Consider the following 21,913-nt stretch of genomic DNA (forward strand, 5'->3'; position numbering starts at 1 on the left):
AAATTTCTTAACATCGGTTATTTATCGTCGACGCAAGTTTAAGATATTAAAACTTCGAAGAGAGAGTTTTTTGCAGTTTGCCTATTTATAATACACATGTATATAGATTTTTCTCAACCTCAGACGCGAGTAAACTTTGACGCTTTGCGAATGAAAAGAAGAAGGAGGAAGAAGAAATAAAATAAATAAAAATTCTTCTCCACCCCCAAAAAACGCCCGAGACATGGAGGCGTATGTATAATATTTCATCTCGTTGTTGTACAAAACTAGTATGCACGATTATATGATAAATATAATATATATATGTATATATATATATATTTATATTGTTTAAAAACGTTCGAGACTTTTTAAGTAGGTATATTGTGCGAAACATATTACACGCGTACACAAGTATACAGGATTTTTTTTTATTATGATATGATTTTTCTTTTATTCATATCGAACGACTCAAATTTTCAACAATATTCAACTCATAATATTACTTGACAATTAGCCCCGATTTTATAATAATAATAGCAATAATAATAATAGTTATATCGTGTCACGTAGAGTAGTAAACTTTATTTATATTATACAGTCATTATAATATATTTATTATAATAGTTTTATTGTGCAGAATCAGGATATGTACGATTTTCGAACATCGGTGTTTTTTTTTTTTTAATTCGTTTCCATTTTATATGTACCGTCCTTTTGTTGTTGTTTTTCTTTCGTTTCAATTCTTAATTCCCATATCGAAGATATCGTCTCGCACTTTTCGGATACAAAGCTTTTCACATTTAAATTATACGTCCCGTTAAAAAATTTCTTCGATATTTAACGCATAGTGTTTTTATTTTATTTTTTTTTTATTTTTTTTGTTTTTTTTTTTGTAGCGTCACTCCGTACACTTACAAATGGAATGAAACCGCGGGTTTGGAAAAAGCGTCATCTAAGTTTGTCGATAGAAATTGAAAATTTAGGTAAGAAACCAATAATTCAACCGATCAAATTATATACATACAGATCGTAGAAAAATTAATATCACGATCATTGATCGTGTCGTTGGTTCTTTGGTCGTTGTATAATAATATGACATTATAATTATTACATAATTACTCGTACGGTATACGTGTCGTATATACGCGAAACTTTAAACCTTACTTAAACGATATTTGGATTCATTTTATACTAACCCCAATTCATATTCATCCATGCATGTATATATTGTATGTGTATACGTATGCGTTTATTATTCACGTTAATATAATTATTGTTGTCATGTTTATCGTATATGTATATGTTCGCGCGTGTGTGTGTGTGTCTGTTTTGTGTGCATATATATAAATTTGAATTATATACGCGATACCACGTTTGCAAATTAAATATACATATATATACGTAAAAATGTTTTAATATAAAACGTATATAAGGTAAGCCTTGTTTAAGCTATTTTATTCCGTTTTTTTTTTCTTTCTTTTTTTACCCCGTATTATAATTAAAGTGTTTCTTATAATTCCTTCGCTTTTTTTTTCTTTTTTTTTTTTTTTCTTTTTTGTCTACCCTTTTTCACTCTTTAATCATGTTACTAAAACGCTACTACCAAATGTTTTTACTTACTCGTTCGTAAATTTTTTTTTTTCTTTTTATTTTCTTCTTCTCCTCAATTATTAATTTCCAATCTCTTACCTCATTCGTCAACAACTTTTATATAATATTTATTATAGATATGTGTATATATATATATATATATATTTTCATATACACTATGTCATATGTATATATATATATATATTCTATTTTATTTCTTTTTTATTCTGCAACCACCACGGTATTGTCAAATATTCATGCACTCGGGCTAAGCGCATTATTGAAGCTTAAGAATTAGATAATTATCTATAACTTATTGCAATAGAATTCTTCGTCTTTATTTTCTACAACGGTTTATCAATATCGGCTGCAATTATACCTCGCAATGATTATTTGCCTATTAAATTTATTCATTTCCATTATTTTTACGTTCGATTAATCAACAATTTTGTTAGCTTTTACGCTAGAATCTTTTATCTCAGATCCTGCGATATGATTCACGTGTATACAGAACCGCTTGTTCATGCTGAAAACACTTTTTATGCATAAGTAAACGATGAAAAAAATGACTATCGTCAAGAAAAAAAAAAACGTGGCAAAAAAATCGGGCATACATTTCTTGAACATAATCCGTTCGTTCCGAATTCTTCGCAGTGGGTTGAGTAATTAACCCTGCGATGAATGATATACCAATAATAATAATAACAATAATGAGGTTAATAACGGTGTTCATCACGTCTGCAGACGGAGAAAACGACCGGCTCGCATGACCGCATTTATCGAACTTTTTAATCGCGTGAATCAGGTGTGTATTTTTTGTGGCTTTTCTGGCTCAGATTATTCTGCGCGGGATAATCGAAGGAAGAGTAAAAACTAAGGAACAACATTACAGATCCTCGAGCGTCTCTCCGTATACGCTATAATACACAAAGTGAATTGCTAACGATCGAATAGTCCGGCGTCTGTTAAAATCAAACGCGCGTGCGCTGAAATTTCAGATAGCAATTGTTTGCCAGGTTGACCAACGGTCGAGAACGTAGTCTCAAGAATTTTTTCACAGTCGCGCTCAGCACCGACAGTTGTGAAAATTTTTGAGGTTAAGTTCGCGACGGTTGGTCACCCTGGCAAGCAGCCGCGCTCTTTAATTTCAGCGCATGCGCGTTACGTTTTAACAGATACCGAGCCGTTCGGTCGTCAAAAATTCACCCTGTAAAATCTTGCGACGGCAGACGATCTCTATCGACTCGACGTATATCATCAGGGGGTGAATATTGTTTACGGGGATAGGATACGAGGTATTGGTCCAGTCTTGCCCCCTTTAAGAGTTTAGGGGTAATTGTTAGGGTATCCCCACTGCATCCAGTTGCCGTTTAGTTCTCCGATCATCGAAAGCCGAATCAGGTTCCAGCCTTCCAGCTCTCTGTATCAGGTGACGTTGTTGTTCGGCCTGTAACCGAGGTTCTTACGCTGCAGGAATAAGTGGATCTCACGGAAGGTTGGCCTGTCGTTTTCACCACGCTGCCAGCACTCGCGCATCAGCTCGTAAATCTCCTTGGGGCAGTTTTTTGGCAGCGGAAGTAGGACGAACTGAAAAACCCCGTTACACAAATATGAACGGGACCGAATATTATCCGCGTTCCAAAAGTCTCGGGGAGCGGAGATAAAACAGAATATATTCAACAATTCAGGATACACCAAACACCAACAGTCATTGACGAACGAAATATGCCCCAGTTTATTAAAATCGGTTAAACGATCCGATTTTTTTTAACGTAGAAATGATTCGATAATACCATCTCTTCAGAGTCGTTTATAATTATGTTACTGTAACTGAAATTTATTGTTTAAACAAGGGGTTAATCGCTGTTGTAATCTGGTTTACATAATATTTCAGGTAATCTCTGTAATCTCTTTGTATTCGTTACGTTACTCTTTATAATTCTTGGAATCCTTGTAAAATTTGTAATCACCCGTCATCAATTGTAATCCTTGTAATCTCTTTGCAATCCGTGTAATCTTCGTCTAATCTCTACAGTCTTTGGGTAATCTTTGTAATCTTTACCGTGTCTAAAATCTTTGTGAGTTTTGCAATCTCTTTGCAATCCGTCCGTATAATTTTCGTGTAATCTTTACAGTCTTTCGGCAATCTTTGTAACATGTGTAGTCACGTGTGATTCATGTAATCGTAGTCGACGTCTGCCACTTTTGCATAGTGATCAACCACTCTGGTCAGGTTAGGTCAGGTTAAGTTAAGTTAGGTTAGATCAGATCAGGTCAGATCGGGTTATGTTAGTCTAGGTGAGGTTAGGTCAGGTCAATAAAATGTCGTTTCAACTAATATCAAATCAATGAACCTGAGGCTGCACGTCCAAACCTTCGTTAAGGTAGGTGAGTGTACCAATTATTGATTCGTTCAGACCCAACCATTGACCTTTTCATTTTCCAAAATTATAAATTGACGGCAAAAATTGTGAATTTCTCGATGAGTCAAACCAATTGCTAGACATCACAAATTCCTTTTCTGGTAATCTTAGAACCAAGGATCAAACAAACAGAACCGGAAAAATTTCAACAATTGGGACAGGGTTGATAACTGGTACATTTAACTTTATATCAGATTTATGCCCGTACAACAACGTGACTGGACCCTACGTTAGATGCGTCCCTGATTGTTCGAACGGATGGTTCTTCTCCACTCCCGACTTTCGATTCGCGTCAAGGTCCGTTCACCCGGAAATCGGCACCACCGGCATATCTTCATTGCCTGTATATCCCTGACCTCCCGAAACTTACCCGCCTCTCGTTGTCCTGGCAGAAGAGGGTCGCGTTCTCGACGACGCGGTAATCGGGCAACTCCTCGAATGGCTGTTCCCTTGCGAAGGTGAGGACCTCCCAAAGTGTAACGGCGAACGCCCAGACGTCGCTCTTCGACGTGTATTTCCCCTGAATTATACCCGGAGTATCAATTAGCGGTGTTTCCCACCGAGTATATGGAATTTCCGCGGGTTCAAGAGCCAGGACCGCAGCATCCTTGACTCTCGAGTCGAGGATCAACTCGGGAGAAATAATTCCTCCTCGTCTCATCCTCCTTCTACCCGACAGTCTTGATACTTTCGCAAACTTGAGCCAATTAGTCCCGAGTTTCCGGGCCAACTTAACGAATTTATCTCCGTGTACATGTGCCTGTGCCTTCGCGATAGTGTCTGCAATACACCTGCGCCATCTACGTCGTGTAAAAAGCTTACCAAAAATCGCGAAAAAATTATTCTCAGGATACCTGCGAGAAAAGTCCTTTTATACTTGATTTTCTGACGTTAGTTGGAAATATAATGACCTATCTACGTACCCACGAGGCAGGTAGGTATATACGTATGTATATTTAATGCACGGATGCCAGATGCGTTTCATTAGTACGACGTAATGGGGTTTTCTGGATAAATAATGGGCCATAATGAAACATTAATGACATAGTCAATTTGAAGCAAAAGCTCGACGAGCTAGCCTGTGTATGCAAATGTATGCTAAATGTAACACGAGGGTAGTTTTCGCATACATATACATGTATATTACATATCGCATATACCCGCACAGTTGATGGAGTGTATAAATATAATATACGGTTACGAAACGCGGAAATTCGAAAAAGGCACCCCGAGCATCTGGCTTACAGATCGTCGTTTCACGCAGAATTCGAAAACCGAATTTTCCTTTCCATTCGATTTTCCTCAACGGTGAATATCTGTCTAATAATTCTAGTTTTGTTTCGAGGATCGTGTTACGAGGAATTCAATTTCACCGAGACGATCGTTCGACACAAATTGCGACACCCGATACGCCGGAAATCAACCCAAGAACTTTCGGCATTAAAATCTCTGGCATTTTCTACCTTTGTTTCGTTCTACTCGCTGCCAGAGCGAAAATCCGCAGACATTGCGGATCAATTTGCGAGCAACGGATCGACGGGATTCAACCGGACTTTGGCCCAAGTGCGATTCGCGATCGTCCGTCATCGCAGGTTTTTTTTTTTTTTGCGTGTTCAACTGCGCGTAGTGACTTCTAATCAATGTCGAAGAATAGAAACGGTTTCTTCGACTTCCAAGCGAATGGCTCTTGGACGTTTCTACAAACTAACAATAAGACACGAAATGCAAAATTACCAGGAGTATCGACTCCCAGGCCATCCAGCGGATGGGTAAAGGTGGCCGATCGTCGATCCGGAAGTAGTCTGCAGCGTAGAGTCTCCGTCCTGGTCCCAAGTCGGAAACCTTGATACCATGGCCTCGATTGACGAGGCAATTCCTGGAGAAAAAACAGTTGGAAATATCCCGGAATCGGAAATTTCGCACCTTCGTTACTGCGTCTCGTGTCGGATTCGCGATTTCGAGCTTTAGCATCGCTGCGTTATTACGTGTGTGTATCTGATGATCGTGTATGCAGTAAAAGTTGCATTCCACGTCGCATCGAGCCGACAAACTCCTACACGTGTACGTATAATAAACCGAACGCCGAACGAATTGAGGTATCTCTCATTTCAGGTACACCCTAGCCATATCCAATTATACCCACGCTATCCGCGAAACTTCGTAATTCTAGCGCGAGCTGCAACACTAATTGGTATTTCACCCCGTTCGCTCGTACCTACGAGCAATTGCACGACCCTGTTTTGTTCCAATGGGTAGCTCATTTTTTACCATTTTTTTTTTTTCAAGGTGCTACTCAAAAAATCTATGACGAATGCTAAAAAAAAATTTTTCATCGAACCTGGAGGAGGTAGGAAAGTATTTAGAGATCGCTACCAATTATTGTAATATTTTTTCAGTTATTTTTACGTGTAAACCTTTCGGACTTATATATTAGTTTATGTTTTACGTATCGTTGTCCAATTAAGCGTCGTTCATAAAAATCATTACTGAAAACGAAACAGGGACATCAAGGTGATGCGATAATCCTGTTTCGGTGAGAAAAACTGTTATCCAAATTTCTCCGAGACGATTAATCTTTCGGATAAAAGAGGAGAACAGCCAACTGCGGAATTGTTAGGCGCAGTTTGCCGTTGATTGGTGAACGATTAATTGAACCACGATACGAAAAAGATAAACTAATATACATGTAAGTCCGTAAGGTGTACGTGTAAAAATAAGTAAAAAATATTTCAATAATCGGTAGCGATCTCTAAATATTTTCCCACCTCCTCCAGGTCTTGCGATAATTTTCTGTTCAATATTTATCCCACATCTTCGGATTAGTACCTTAAAAAAAAAGTTAAAAAATGAACCACCCGAACACATACATACAATTTCAACGTGGAGCGATCAAGAAAATCGGAATAAATACTAAACAGTTTAATAAAATCCCAACGAAATTCATCCCCTGTAGAAACTATGAGAAAATTCTCCTCCGAAGGGCGCGAAGGGTGTTTGCAACCCCTTCAAGAGCAACCGCACCGTGCAGGGTGACACGTGCTAGGTCTCGATAAATCATAACAATTAACGCGTAAGTAACGGTAGTTCGGTGTTAATGTTCGCAAAGGCGTGTCTACGTATAATATGATATACAATCACTGTTTGCATACGTATACACACGTCACCCCCGTACGCACACATACGTGCATAAATAGACGTTTATACGCAATCGCGTTCAACTGTTATACGGCAAACGACGGGGTAATTATAATCGGGGTTTATGATTATAGTTAATAATTCGAACACGTGCCTCCATTAAAGAGTAAATGGACCTGCAGGGACCAGCCAACCGACGCCATTTTGGTGACGGCGTGTCGCGCTGCCGGCTATGGACGCCTAGGATTTCGGTGGTGGGATATCCTGGAGGACGAAACCGGCACCTGGCCCTCCTCTAATCGGGTGGCGATAAAACAATGGACTACTCTAATAAAGCGATCCCACCACCGCCTGCCGCCCGGCTTCTCCTCCGCCCCTTTTCCACCCCTTCAGGACTCTCTCTCTCTCTCTCTCTCTCTTTGCACTTTCAGTTAATCAACGAGCCGCGCGCCACGCGGCACACAAGCCAACCCCCCTTGCGCTTTCATTTTCTACCTCGTAAATTATTTTTCCCCAAAAACTGAACCTGTCAAACGTTCCGCCCCGTCGACGTCAAGAATAAAAAAATACAAAAATTAATATACTTTCAATCCGACCCTGAATTCTCCTTTTCTATCCCCCTTCTGTTTTTTTTTTTTTTTTTTTTTTTTTCCTACTCAACCCGTGTTTTCGTAAACTTTTGTTTTTTTCTGCTCACCCTTTTTTTCAGAAAACTCGCGGCTAATTTTTAATTTACGCGCAAAATTAATATTGTAATTTCTTTGCGTACAGAAATAAGGTAAGACAAAAAAAAAAATTAAAATACATATGCATACAGTGAAATTATTATTATTATTATTATTATTATTATTATTACCTTGTGGCGAGATCCCTGTGAACGAAATCCATCTCCTCAAGATACTTCATGCCAGATGCAATCTGGGTGGCCATGTACATCAGGGTACCGAAGCTGAAAAACACAGGAGCGAAGGGTTTTGCAAGAAACTGGATAACCTGCGAGGGTTGGTCGGACGGGGTCAGGGGGTGGGTGGGGGGGGGGGGGGGGGATGTTTACGCTGCAGGTCACCGAGACAACGTGCCTCGTAAAAATTTACGTCTGCGGTAATCCGCGTAATCAGGCATGATTAGAATGTTAACGAGCAGCGAAGAGAAAAAAGAAAAAAAGAAAAATCGTCGGAGGGTCTGCGATTTTTTAACCTCAAAAAAAAGAAAAAAAACTTTGGGCACGTGTTTGATCCAAGTTCTCGGAAACGACGACATCGATTGAGAGTAGGAAAAAAATTATCCCGAGTCTAATTGCACAGTTTGAAATTATACGTATGTGAGAAAAGATTTGCGACAATCTCGTGAAAAACGAAAAATGAAAAAAAAAAAAAAAGGTTTTAGGATTCGATTAGAAAGAAAAAATTGGGATTCCAGAGGTGCTATTGTATATATCAACTGAAAATGTTGGCAAAAAAAAAAAAAAAATATGAAACAAATCAAATCAAAAATTCCGAGGGTTAAAATTGCACAGGTCTGCAAAATAATATTTTATTTCAGGTCTATGGGATGTTTTTTAGTAATTAAACGAAAGTCAGAAATCACTTTTTCATAGGATTTTTATAATCAAGAATAGGATAGCAGATTTCAAATTAAATGGGAGTTTCACTCTGGATGAAACCACAAACACGAGTTGAAGAAAAAATCACCTGACGCGATGAAATTTTTTCGAATATTTTTCCCGGTTTCGATCAGTAAAAATCTATGTAAAAAAAAAAAAGTCTAAAAACTTGTGCAGTTTTTTTGATTCGCAGACCTGTGTTGTAATTGCTTCATTGATTTCGGATGAAATGTAAAAGAAAAAACCGTTGAAAAAAGTACAATCGTCTATCCAATCGCGTGATTTAACGTCTCGTTACGCGAATCGAGGCGCAGTAATCGCAATTAGCCAAACGAGGATTGGCTCGATCATTATAGATCTCGGGAAGGCGTTGAATGATAAATAAGCTTCGACGCTCGGACAATTTTGGTGAATATCGGATTTACCTCAGCGTTTTGGCGGTCTGAACGCTCGACGTTTCGGCTATGTGACTCTGCAGGTATTGATTCAGGTCGCCGAATTCTCCGTACTCGAGGACTATGCACATCGGATCGTCCTCGAGGCTGGCACCGAGCAATCGAAAAACGTTCCAGTCGGAGAGACGCGCCAGTCGCTTTGCTTCCTCTTGGAATTCTACCCTGAAATTTATTTCAGGATATTTTACCCCGGAGGCTCGACGATTTCTCCAACCCTCGTCCTTTCCTCACGAATCTGGAACCTGGCGCTCGGTCACTTCCGGTTAATGATCTCAACCGAGGGAGCTTGGAATTATATTCTCGGCAATTACCGATCGACCATTTAAACCACAATAATATTTGAGACTACGATAGAAACATGATTATTATTTTACAAATAAAAGAAATTGAATTTATACGTATGGTCTATGAAATTGTAAACGAGGACAAAAGTTACATGCACTTTTTTTCGACTACTTTAGCTGCACTTTTGCACGACTGAAAACATGATCGTATCAGGTGAGACAGTGGAATATATTTTTTTTTTAGAAAGGTATTGCAACTGTTGACAAAATCTATATCTTAAAGAGAAATCTGATCAGCGAAACTTTTGTTGTAAATTTTCAAAGCGTGTGTCCACTTGAACGGATAAGCATTCTGGAAGGGTTGAAGCTCCGTTTTATCTCGTTTTAGTTTTAACACTTTTTCGGGGGCGGGGTTTAAGTTCCGAAAGCGCCCAAGTCCGAATTATTTGGTGGCGAACCTTGATGTAGAGAAACAAATTTTTGAGAAATAACATAGTTTCAAATGGTCGGAAAGCCGACGGCGTAAAGTTTAAAAATACATGATTACGAAAATTCAAGTTACGGTAAAGCAAAGTTCCGAAAAGTAAAGTTCCGATGGAGCAATAGTCCGAAAATTAAAGTTTTGATGGAGTAAGATTCCGAAAATTAAAATACACTCACACAGCGTAGTCTACTCAACAAGTGGGTGTGAAAAATCCAGAAAACCGAAAATCAGAAGGACCAGGATTCCAAACGAAAAACTATCGAGAATTAAAAATAATGAACGGTCAAAGTGGCGAAATTTCACCGATCCAGAAATTCACAGAACTGAAAATCTTCGATCATTCGGAATTTCGAAGTTTCAGATTTTTAAATTTACTCATTTTCGTACTTTTGAAACTTTGACTTCGACCGTCGAGTATCGGAACATTCGAAACTTTGATGCTTCGTCAAAGTCCAATTTCTTTACATTAAGTTTCGAAAAGAAAAAAATTCAGATTTTGGTGCTTTCGGAACTTTTCAAACTCGGAATTTCAATCCCGCCCAATTTTTTCGACCAGCCAGTAATTTTTCTGGTTCAAGTGTTTACCCAAATTTCCTAAAAAATTCCAAAACAGCGCAGGAACGATTTTCCGCAGTGACGATTTTAATTCCCGGTTCAGATACGAACCTGAGAGTCTCGGAGGAGCCAGGCCGAAGGGACTTGACGACAACGAGGTGGCTGCCAGCTGACCTGAAGACGTCGTCGAACCCCGGGAACCTGTCGACCTCGCAGAGGTGAATTTCGCCGAAGGCGCCGTTCCCGAGGTTCTCAACGATGCTGAGCCGCTCCCTGGGGAAGTCGAATATCCCGAGTTCCTCGTCCTCCTCCTCGGTCAGCATGTCCTCCGGACTGTAGCTCGTCATGCTGCTCGATGCTTTGGCGCTTGGTGGGGGCGTAGGGGATGGCGGGAGGGGTGGTAGGGGGCTCTGCAACAGCCCGGGGCGAATTTTTACCCTCGCAGTTTTGCCAAAATTCCTGGGTAACCTGACGGCTACGTTTTCCCGCTGCAGTTTCTCATTAGCCGCGGAAAACTCGGCCCGCATAGTTTTAAATGAAAAATTTCTACTCCCCCCTCCTCCCCTTTCGACGTGTTACTTTTATTGCCGACCTCTCCTATGGGTATATTAAATTCACCCCCATCACCCTGCACTTTTCACGTATTGCTTACGAGAAGAAAAAAAAATACAGATCCTGACACGCGATATTTTATCTGCAAACGGAAATGATTATTCGGCGATATTCCCTTAAGTATGAATGAGGCTCTGACATTTTTTTCCTATTCTCCATACACAGTTTCGTAGTATATATTTTTTCAGAATTTTTCGTACGCTAGTTTTCGAAAAAAAGGTTTTGGAAATTTTTAAAAATGAATTTTTGCTACAACATTTCGAATTTCGTAATTCGGAATTCAGAATCGTTATCAGCGACCCCTAAACCTGTATATCACCTGTGATTTTCTAAATTTGTTTGATAGAAAATGTGACCCTCAAAGGGTTAACAGAAATTTATACAATTACACTTTACATCGCTAAAAATATTGACCGATATGATTTTGTATTATATTTATTCCCGATTCAACCATAATTTTAACTTTTTTTACCTGATAAACGGGATAAAAGTGGCATATTATTCCCTCTTAACTTTATTCCCTCATCTGTGGGAAAAAAGTAGTACTTTTTTCCCGCCTTTGCGGCATATATGAGATTTTCGGAAAATATGAGACTATATTTCCTCCAGTATCGTTCGCTCGTTTCGTTCAGGTGGTAAACGCATCCACGGGAATAACGCTTCAACTTTATTCCCTTGTTACATAATGTCCGATTAACTATGAACCTAAGATAAAATTTTGACGGATCTAATCAGTATCAAATTTTAATACGAGTAAGAAAACTTTCATCAACCTCAACACGGTCACTGTGTTTGTGAAAAGCTCATCGCCCAACCGCTAAATTCGCATCCCTTGATTTCTGCGCCGAGCTTTAATTCCCGGGAAATTATCCGCCGGTGCAAGTTCGACTCACCTTCAGTATTTCCGTGCTTGCGTAGTACTTTTCAGGCGGCGGTGGTATCGGCGGTGGATCAGACTGGTACTCGTCGACAGGTGGAATCGGCCTTGAAATATTGATTGCGGCGTTCATCAGCAGCGGGATCACCGGCTGCTGTATTTCCGTGAGTCCCTCTGCATCGGTAGAAATAATGAACTCAATCCTCCGGGAAATACGGATTTTCATCTCGGGTGGAGAGCGAAGGAAAAGGGGTGGTGAATTTTTTAATCCTCCAATTGACGCGTTCACAAATTCAGGGTAAAGCTCTCACTCTCCCAGGGTAAAATCTTCGACGAAAAGTATTTACGTTAAATATCGTAGTAAAAAATCGTCAGCGGGTAATTAATCGAGCGTTAAATTACACCCCACCACTTTTCCTCGTTCATTTTTATCCCGCAGAATGAAACTTGCAGGGACAGGATAATCCCGCTGGAATACTGACCGGGATCATAGTCCAGGCAGGTCTTCCGAGGCTGTGACGTTTTGTAGACTGCTGAATGGTACTGCGGCGGAAGTGGGGGACAGATCGGACCCTTGTCTTCCGGGGCTTCTTCCGTTCCTTGGGCCGTATCCTCGACGCAGACCTGCGAAAGAATTAGGAAAGGCGTCGGTTCAGATCCCGGATCTTATTCGCGGCGGGATACGGGAGAGAATTCGGATTGCCGACATGTGCCGTCTGGGCCGGATGTGACGTGTCACTTGGGGCGATGATTTTCGGCCCCAAGGTGCCCTGGCAGTAAGTCGAAGTCTCACAGTCACGCTCAACGCTTAGCTCAACTATCAAGAAGGGTATTCCAAGTCGATATCTCAGATTTCATTTCTTTTGTAATATGTATGCGATAGTAGACTGAAAGCTAAGCGACACGTATTTTTTTTTATCCGCCATTAAACACTTTGAGGGGTTGAAACCACCTTCCAAAGTACCCCATGTGTAGGTTATTTGTTGCGTAAAGAAGCGTAGGGTCCTGGGGTTAAAGTGAAAGTAACGTTACTTCGGCATCTGTAAGAAGACAGTCTATGAACATAAACTAACCCTTCGTAAACATTTTCCCCTCATCTTTCTCGCTGTCGCATCAAACATTCGTTTTGCCAAATTTCTTTAGTACGGTGTGTACGGAACTTTCCGACACCCTGCCGTCTATTGTTGAGACACGTCAAACCGGTGATCGTAACTCCAACCCTCGAAACTCTCACTTCTCGACTCAGAATATCTCCTTGAACAATTTTCGCCAATCAACGGGAACTAGCAAATTTACACCCTTGGCAAATTTTCAACTCTCACTCAGAAACTTATTAAAGAACTCCGAGAGAGTTAGTTAGAGAACGACTTCCTTGTATACAACAGACGTAGCGACACTAGAAAACTTTACGTACAATTTCAGCATTGTAAAGAAAATTCATAAAGACCACAAATAAAAAAAATTGTGTATCATAGTTACGTACAATTGCTGTCGCGATTATTTCAACCAGTCTAAGGCCAGCGGATCACCATTACACAACCCTCGACAGATGAGAAGATGATCGAAGAGCCTGATAGTTATATCCAACATCGTTGAAGAAGCGGCTACAGGTATACTATATTTATATCAACTGGTTTCCGGTGATAAAACACCGGCAAACTAAGCCACGCGAAAGTGGTCCCTTATCATTGAATTCGTTGTGCTCATTAGCCGGAATGGCCGTTCTGTAAGAAAATGTTTAACGCATAAAATCGGAAAACTGGGTGATAAAAGTTCGTTTATTGTCGGCGCCTGCGGAACGAGACGAAGACGAAGGAGAAACTGTGGTATTTATCTACGTCATCGGTGCGAAGGGTGTTTAAACGGTGTGGGTTTATAGTTTCCCCCGTACCGACAACACAGACATGAAAGACGAATGAGAGGAGGAGTCGCGATCTCTGGCTTCGTCAGCCTGGGCACCTCTCGTAGGAAATTAACATTTTTATAACAAACAATTGGCGAGTTAGTCGGTTCGCGATAAGGTGCCACGGTGTTTATGTTATGTTGTATATATATAACGATGGCGTCGCGTAGCGTTTAGGGCGAGACGATGCGACCGGCTATTCGAGGTTATCATATCGCTACGCCCATTGATTTTTGTGTTAGCTCTCAGACGACGCGACAACCGACTGGCGTTCTCTTCGGGGGTGGTGGTGGTGGTGGTGATGGTGGTGGTGGTGTTAATTTCCGTTTAGGGCGCGTTAGCGCCGCGGGGGTGAGGGACGAAGAGAGGCCACGGACCGTTAAGATAAGATAACCACTTAGCCATCAGGATTCTGCAGCATCCCACCCACCCACCCCTCCTAGAGCCCGCAAAACTCTTCTCCCGCTTCCCCTCTCTCTATCTCTCTCTCTTTCTCGACTTCATGGTTGTTGGCCAAGTTGTATCTTTCGGAAGCGAGTCGTCTTCCCCCTTTTATCCACCCCCTCCCACCCCCCTACCTTTTTGCAATAGCTGGAACTCCGTTAACCCCGCGTACCTACGTCCGAGATTAAAGTTTGCGCACGCTTCGGGGTGTTTCGCCCCTTTTCACCCGTTATATAATGTCTATGTGCTTAGCCAAATCTGTTCACTGCGTACAGTGTAGGTAAAGATACATACACCCTGTTCTCTCTCTCTCTCTCTCTCTCTTTGCATGGTGGATCGGCCAAGAACGAGGGGTGCGAGGTTTTCAATCTACCCCAACACCTCACGTTTTGCGCACGCTGCTGTATGGACGTGTGCATGAGCAGCGATATTGTATTATCATATTGTACATAGGTGTAAAACCGGATATGGCTGTTTGTTCACGCGCCATTTCGATCTCCACGCCATCCACATTCACCCACTCGCACTCGTCGTGTGGGTGTAACGCTGTTGTTATACTCTACGTAATGTGCATATGTGACCTGGTCGGTGGTTTTATCGAATCGTTTCAAACCACGGGGTTATTTACAGGGGGCAAAAAGCTCACGCGTGTGTGTTATATTGCGTGTGTACCTACCTACCTTGGCGAATATTACCTACGCTTCTGATAATTCCGAACTGATAAGAGAGAAAACTAACTAAAAGTGGAATAAAAAAGAGAAATCGAGACAAAATAACGAAATGAACACCGAACGAGATAAACGTAAAATAATGCTGAATTAAAACCGCGACTCTGCGTATATGTCTAACCATATTTTTGCGTTTCTATTAATCTTGCAGTTTATGTGTTACCGAGTTTACGTTCCGTTCTTCGAATTCGTTATACCTATTCCAGAAATATCGTAGCCTATGCAAAGTTATGGATCTATAGATTTTGAACAATTTTAAGTATTAAAGTTAAAAAAAGACTATTCCAAAATACATCAACTAGCTTTGAAAAAAAAACTGGATTAATTGACGTTATTTAATTAAACAAATTTTTCGGTATTTCTTGCTAAATTTTATTTTCGTCTGATTTTGTAGATGAGAGAATTTTCAGTGCGATGGAAATAAAAAATAAACGTCATTTCAGCAAAGGTCGGCCTTGAAATTGTCGGTATGAAAAACGTGCTTTTGAGTCGGAGAAAACTTCATTCCTGAAGATCGTTCGTATTAAAAACAAAAAAAAAAAAGGGGGGGACATCAAAATTTTGGGCTCTAGAGGCTTTATCATCACCTGAAAAAGATTGAACCAAACTAAAAACGAGGCTGAAGACAGTAACGTTAACATAACGGAACATCGGTAAGAAAAAATCATCGCTGTGGAATTTTAGCACGACTTTTTAGGAGTTGGATTTTCAAAATATGAGTATTTTTGTTTATCATGGTTGACTCAATTTCAGATAATCCTAAAAATGCAAAGTAAGGATTTTCCGAGACATGCATTGGAATAGCTAATAACGTTACTAACTTCAACTTCATAAGTAAAATCGAAACGATCAAAACTTAGCAGCAAGTTGGCTGGCTTGGAACGCACCATAGGCGCACGAAAAATTTTTCCCGAACAGGTTTTCCTGAAGGTTGACGGACAGCCGTGTAGGAGGATGTGGATGGTGTGTATAACGTGCATTGTCCTATAAGGGTACCTACGTATAGTATGTTTTCCAAGGGGGTCTGCAAGACAGACAAGATGTCGGGGGTAGCAGGTGGCTAATGCGACGAGAGCAGAATTAGGAGCTGCGAGGAGAAAAGAGGATCAGCAAAGGAGAGGCTGAGAGACCGAATGACTGATGGCGATAGCGCACGTCCCGAGTTTCGCGACAGTGAATTCCGTCTCGGTTCTCCAACTCGGCCCGAATCCCTTCTCCTACAACCTTCGTCGTCGTTGCCTGTATATTCCAGCTTTGTACCGAGTCGCTCGCTCCGCGGCTACAGGGGTTCTAATTAAGTGGAGTCAGCGCCACGAGAGCCAATAAAAACTTTTAAACTGGAATAATAGTATTGCATCGATCGGTAGTTACAAGTGGGTATATATAAGGCTTATCATGTATAACGGACCGCAATTTTCACCCTCTTTATACAAAGTATCAGGAAACGTTTGTAAAGAAGTTTGGTATATACCGTGTGAAAACTTGTCTGCAAGGTAGTTATACGAATTCGAGGGTCTATAAGGGTGTAAGTTGAGGCAGATAGGGGGGACCACTTTACGCGATTATTAACATCCTGTCGAGAAATTTTGGGAAAAGAGACATTGAGGGAGGAATGGTGAATATCATCGACTCTTGATCCGCGATATCGTCGTTTTATCTTTGCGGTAATTTTCAACGTGAACAACGTTCTTGATTCAGAAAGTGCTGGAGTATCGGAGCTGGGACTGCGGACTATCAATTGGTGCAACTCTTCTCGTAGCTACGAAGCGTTCATCTGGAGATTACGCGGTGTGTATACAAAATCTGAGAAGTTGTACCGTCTAAGGGTGAGTAAACGAACGCTTGGAGTGCAGACAAACGCAGCAAATGAACGTGAGTACTTGCTCTGCAGGAGCAACGTTCGTAAAGTTTACACAAATGTCCAATCGCTGGTAATTGGCTCTCTTTTTCTCCTTCTCATCTCCAAATTCAGTCGAGTTTCTGCACCAGTTGCAGAGACCAAGTCGGACGAGTCATCCAGTCAACTGAATGGGGAAATTCGCGGATTAGTGAAAAATAAACATCTCACCTTGGTCTCGGGATGCTGGTGCTCGTTATGTTGGTCGTAGAAGGTCGGCGGTGACAATGTCGCCTTGAGTCTCTGGTTGCGGTAGAATATGAAGGTGATGGCAGCCAACAGCATGACGATGACCGTCGTCAGTATGCCGATCACAAGACCGATAAGCTGCCGGGATTCCGGCTCTTTACTCTTGTCTGGAACTGAGGCAGAAATTGTTCAAATCGTTATCAAGAATTAGAGACTGTAGTAGAGGCAACAATCTGCACCTGCTCGACTTACAGATATTGTCACTCCGTGTGGCGTCGTTGTTGTTGTTGAAGGTGGCTTTGACTTCGTCCCTCTGAAGCGGACCCTCGTTGTTTTGATACGGACTTCCCGTCGCTCCGGGGATGACGATGGTGCTACGGTTCCTTGCGTCATCGTCGTCGGTGTTGTTCCACTCGGAGATGACTGTGGAAAGAAGTGAAAAATTCTACTATGGCACAATCATCGCCGTAAAGTAGGGTGTTTCAATGGTTGTCCGAAGCAGGAAAGTAGGGCGAAGAACCAAGAGCTTGGAATCCAGCTCGCGGCACATAAACGTGGGCAGTTTTCGCTTCCCATTGAACGTCGGAAGCAGGCGGCGGGTCCGCAGTTTGTTATGGCTCTAGGTGTGGGTCTCCGGCTTCTGGAATCCCGTGTGTGAGTGCCAGTCGAGTGCTGTATCGGAATCTTACAGTGTTTTCTTATCGATGACGCGGTTCAGCGGAGCATTTGAGCGGCGCTTGGAGGGGCCCAAAGAGCAGAGAGTGTGGGTGCCTCTCTGCCGGCGACAGTCACCTCGCAGCGGTAAGCTAACCGTGCGGAGAAGAGGAAGAGGAAGAGAGGAAGAGAGGAGAGAGAGGGTTGGGAATGATTAATGGCGTCGGTGCGGCCCGAGCTCGCAGCCGCCGCTCCTTAAGTCAACAAGTCAGCTCCTTCGTCCTCAAGAAAAAGGGAGAAAATCTTCCTCGGGATACCTACTCTGTTCCTGCGATTGAACCTACTGGCACCGATGTTCGTTAACTCGATTTCAGTCGCAATGTGCGCTCTCCGCTGATGAGCACAGGGCACTTCAACGGTTATTCATATCGCGCGGAGAGCAGCGGAAGAGTAACTGCAAAGGGGGAAGTGGAAATTTACAGAAAATAGGTGAACGGGAAAATCGAACCCCTCGGAAGTAACTCCAGATTCATTCGACTACGCGACCTCTCGAATTTATTGAAAATTTGTTTGCTCGGCTGCTCAGCTTCGTGAAAAAAGATCCCGAGGTCGACGAATTGGTCGAGCTGGATCGAGTTTCCCGGTTGAATTAAGAGGTGGTCTAATCACTCAAATCCTTGATCGGGAACTACCACCGTGAACTATTCACATGTGAGAATTGTGACTTAACAAGACTCACCAGACTCGAAGACGACTTCACTGAGCATTATCCATTTGGCGGCAAAGTACAGCTGAAGTTTGAGGTACCGACCGGCCCGCGAGTGGAGCTTTATGGTGACGTCACGAGCCTGTTCTAAGACGAGGTCCGGCATGTAGGAGAAATGGACCGGCTCGCCGTTGAACTGACTTCCCGCACCGCCGCTGAGGTAGACCTTGGCGTGCGAGAAGACCTGCGTCAAATGGTAGGAAAATGACAAGTCAGCGGGCTAGTTGCGACAATTTTTAATACGTGTTGAATCACCTGTACGTCCTTGGAGAAGAAGTTATTCGTGTGGAGATGCATAGCGGTGAAGTTCCTCGCGTAGTCGAATTCGAATGTTATTTCAACCGGATGACCAATCATGTTTGGGGTGTCGTTGCGCCATCCGACCCACTCGTATCCTTGGAACAGAAATAGGAAGGTGCTCAAATTCCTGCTGGATAAAACGGATAGGAGTTGTTTCATAAGTAATTTGAAATGCTTGAATCTTCTTGTTCCCATTCCTCGGGAGTCGGAGAGAGAAGCTACTACGGTACCTTATACAATATCGCCAAGTTTGAGGAGGGGTGAGACCACGCGACTCGGGCTCTCTCAAAGTCTATATTGAAGATAAATAAAAGAGTTTTCGAAGATATACAGTCGCCGGTTATTGCGAGACCATTCGCCATTAGAACTATCTTGCGCGTCGTATGAGTCTTCTCGTGTGGAAAATACTTCATCCGCATCTGGGTCATCATCGATTCCGTGTTACCCTCGGCTCCGAAGTCATATTTCCCGCACCGTAATTCAACCGCTCTCATCTCGGCTATATGCAGTAATATATCAGTTGTACCTACCTACCCTCGCAATGAATGACTATAGAAAGAAAAAAAAAACCAACCCCGTGACGATATCCAGGCGAACCGATCTCTCCTGCAGTAGAAATTGAATATCATTGCTCCGAGGTTTTCCTGACCTGCACAGGTAAAGAGCCCGGGTTTATCGCCACCAAGACGAATATCCATCCTCGGGTGAATGGTTCCCCAGGTTTGGGTCGCCCGTCGAGATTAGTCGGCTCGTTGAAATGAACCCTGAATGATGGTCTCGACTCTCCTACAATAGTATCGGTGTCCACGAGGCATGTGCCGTAATTCAGGGAACGTGAACCGACTTCCAATGAGCCGAACGATCCCCGGCTCTGCAGGGATCGGCGCGAACACCATCACCGACGTATCACGATTCCGCGGACTAATTTAGGCCCGTGTCCGATGGTAAGGGATCGGGTATGGAGATTCAGTCGTTGAAATTCCACCCTGTAGAATTACCACTTGGCGGTCCAATCGAAGGCGCGAATTTCACCCCGACTCTGCACGGCACGCGAGGCAACCTAACCAGCACTCAGCTGCTGCGTTCAGGCGAATGGGTACCTATTGACGCGTAATCGCTTTATTCCGACCAAAGTTGAGCCAGCTCACCCCGCCGTTCGTTCGTTTGTTCGTTCGTTCGGTGCGGCTGCCCTCTGCCCGGCAAATGGAAAAGTTTGGCAATTTCGTTTGACGGGAAACGAACGTGAGTGAATGACAGGAGAGCTGGGACGCGGGCGACGTTTTAGGGGCAAAAATTTTCAGTCATCAATTTCAACGCGTCCTTTTAGCCCTGATTTTTAACAAAGTAATTACCCACTTTAGGTTCTTTACCGTGGTTAAATGCAGTGTGAAAAATGGTCGTGTTGAAATTCGGTGCAAATTTGCCGATGTCCGCTGCTCTGGAACAATTTTTCTGGTCAATTCGGAAATTCGGCAGTGGACCGTGAGAGATTGACATCAGAAAATGGTGTTGGATTGACGTGAAATGATGGTGTGAGATTCCTTTACTGAAAAACCCCCTCAAAACGCTCAACTTGGTTGTGAATTGGTACCCTTCAATTTTTTTCTTACGGGAATTTAGCATGTTGTGCAGAATTTTTATTTTATTTTTTTCGTAACGGTTGACATCAGATAGTTATATTGATACGAAATTATAGCTCTACAGAAGTTCGTTGCGAATTTTTTTGTTCAACATTGGAATTGCCTGCCAGTGAACCGTGGATTAAAAGTGCGGAAGCTCCAACTCTACGCATCGAAATTATATATTTGGCAAGGCAATGGTTATGGATTATATCAGTCTGTGGTTGGTGGATCGGTCGTTGGGTGAGCGAGTGGTATTCCAATTAGCGGTGTAATTATGTATCCGTGGAAATACCAACGAGAAGAAAATAAACGAGAGCTTCAGGATACACCGTGGTTAATTGAACCGGCCGCTCTGCCGCGTTTCAAAATCATCATCCCCGGTCATGGCGATCCGGGACGGTCAATTATCGGCAAAGCGAAGCGATCCGAGCGGTTAAAGCCCGGTCGAAAGGTGAAAAGCCTCGGAGGCCTCTCTGAGCCGGAAATGAGATGACCGGGACGCCGACGGTTGACTTTACTTTATTATGCCTTATAGAAAAGCGACGAGCCGACGGTAAGCTGTCTCCGCAAATCCGCGACGGTAAACCTACCTACCATTGAATGGGAAAAATGTAAAATTACGCATACAGGTAATAGAAAGACATAAATTTGTAGAGGAACGGGTAAACAGCAGCCGCGCGGCCTAGCCTGCGGTTCAATATAAATGTAAATCCGAACAGATTCAAATGTAGCCAAAGCCCTCTCGGCTCTACGCCCTCCCTTCGCCCCTCTCGGCGACCAGAAGATCGGTCTGCGGTCCAGGCCCCCGAGCTCTTCCGCTCTTACACAATGCACACATGAGCGTAATGTACACACAGAAGCTTGCAAGGTCCGTAGGTCCGATCGTTTTCCACTGTCTCCGGCGGATCCCCGGCTGATTGAATTTTTCCTTCGTTTTTCCATTCTCCCGTTTCTTTTTTATTGTCACTTTCTTATCCCCGCAGGATTTGACGAACGTCCCGGGAGCTTTTCTCCGGGAGTAGGTATAGGTATGTATGTGCAGTAGACGGGGCGATAGAGAATAGACTCTGGGAACCTGCGAGTTATCCGGGGAGTGATCTCTCCTCGCGGCTTTGTTCTCGAAAGGTTATACGTATAATGTACGTTCGGGAAAAACCGGACACAATGCGCCGCGGGACCCGTAATTCCATTCGTTCCTCGGCGGACGAAATACCCGTTCGTCAGGGTGAACTTGGCCGCGAGATATCGAAACAAGGGATAACAATATTCATCTGACGCGTGGAAACACTGAATAAATGAATACACAAAGTGAATTCCTAACGACTGCACGTTCTGTCGTCTGCAAGAATTTAATGCGCACGCGCCTTGACCCGAGAGTAGCTGATTATCAGGGTGACCAACCGACGTAAA

General features: G+C 42.6%; 1 protein-coding gene across 2 annotated transcripts in view; it reads right to left on the reverse strand.

Moving 5' to 3' along the window:
• Positions 1 to 667: 667 nt before the first annotated feature.
• LOC107220155 (discoidin domain-containing receptor 2-like) overlaps positions 668 to 21,913 on the reverse strand; it is a 111,540-nt gene continuing 90,294 nt past the window's right edge. For both annotated transcript variants that reach the window (XM_046731510.1, XM_046731511.1), the window contains 12 exons: positions 18,837 to 18,976; positions 18,555 to 18,765; positions 17,414 to 17,584; positions 17,144 to 17,334; positions 12,483 to 12,624; positions 12,017 to 12,174; positions 10,623 to 10,921; positions 9,159 to 9,350; positions 7,987 to 8,079; positions 5,730 to 5,871; positions 4,366 to 4,515; positions 668 to 3,159 (listed from right to left, as the gene is read on the reverse strand). In XM_046731510.1, coding sequence (XP_046587466.1) covers positions 2,998 to 3,159; positions 4,366 to 4,515; positions 5,730 to 5,871; positions 7,987 to 8,079; positions 9,159 to 9,350; positions 10,623 to 10,921; positions 12,017 to 12,174; positions 12,483 to 12,624; positions 17,144 to 17,334; positions 17,414 to 17,584; positions 18,555 to 18,765; positions 18,837 to 18,976 — 2,051 coding nt within the window. In that variant the 3' untranslated portion in view covers positions 668 to 2,997. The remainder of the gene's footprint in view (positions 3,160 to 4,365; positions 4,516 to 5,729; positions 5,872 to 7,986; positions 8,080 to 9,158; positions 9,351 to 10,622; positions 10,922 to 12,016; positions 12,175 to 12,482; positions 12,625 to 17,143; positions 17,335 to 17,413; positions 17,585 to 18,554; positions 18,766 to 18,836; positions 18,977 to 21,913) is intronic.

This window comes from Neodiprion lecontei, chromosome 2 (genome assembly GCF_021901455.1).
Source record: "Neodiprion lecontei isolate iyNeoLeco1 chromosome 2, iyNeoLeco1.1, whole genome shotgun sequence".
Taxonomy (NCBI): Eukaryota; Metazoa; Arthropoda; class Insecta; order Hymenoptera; family Diprionidae; genus Neodiprion; species Neodiprion lecontei.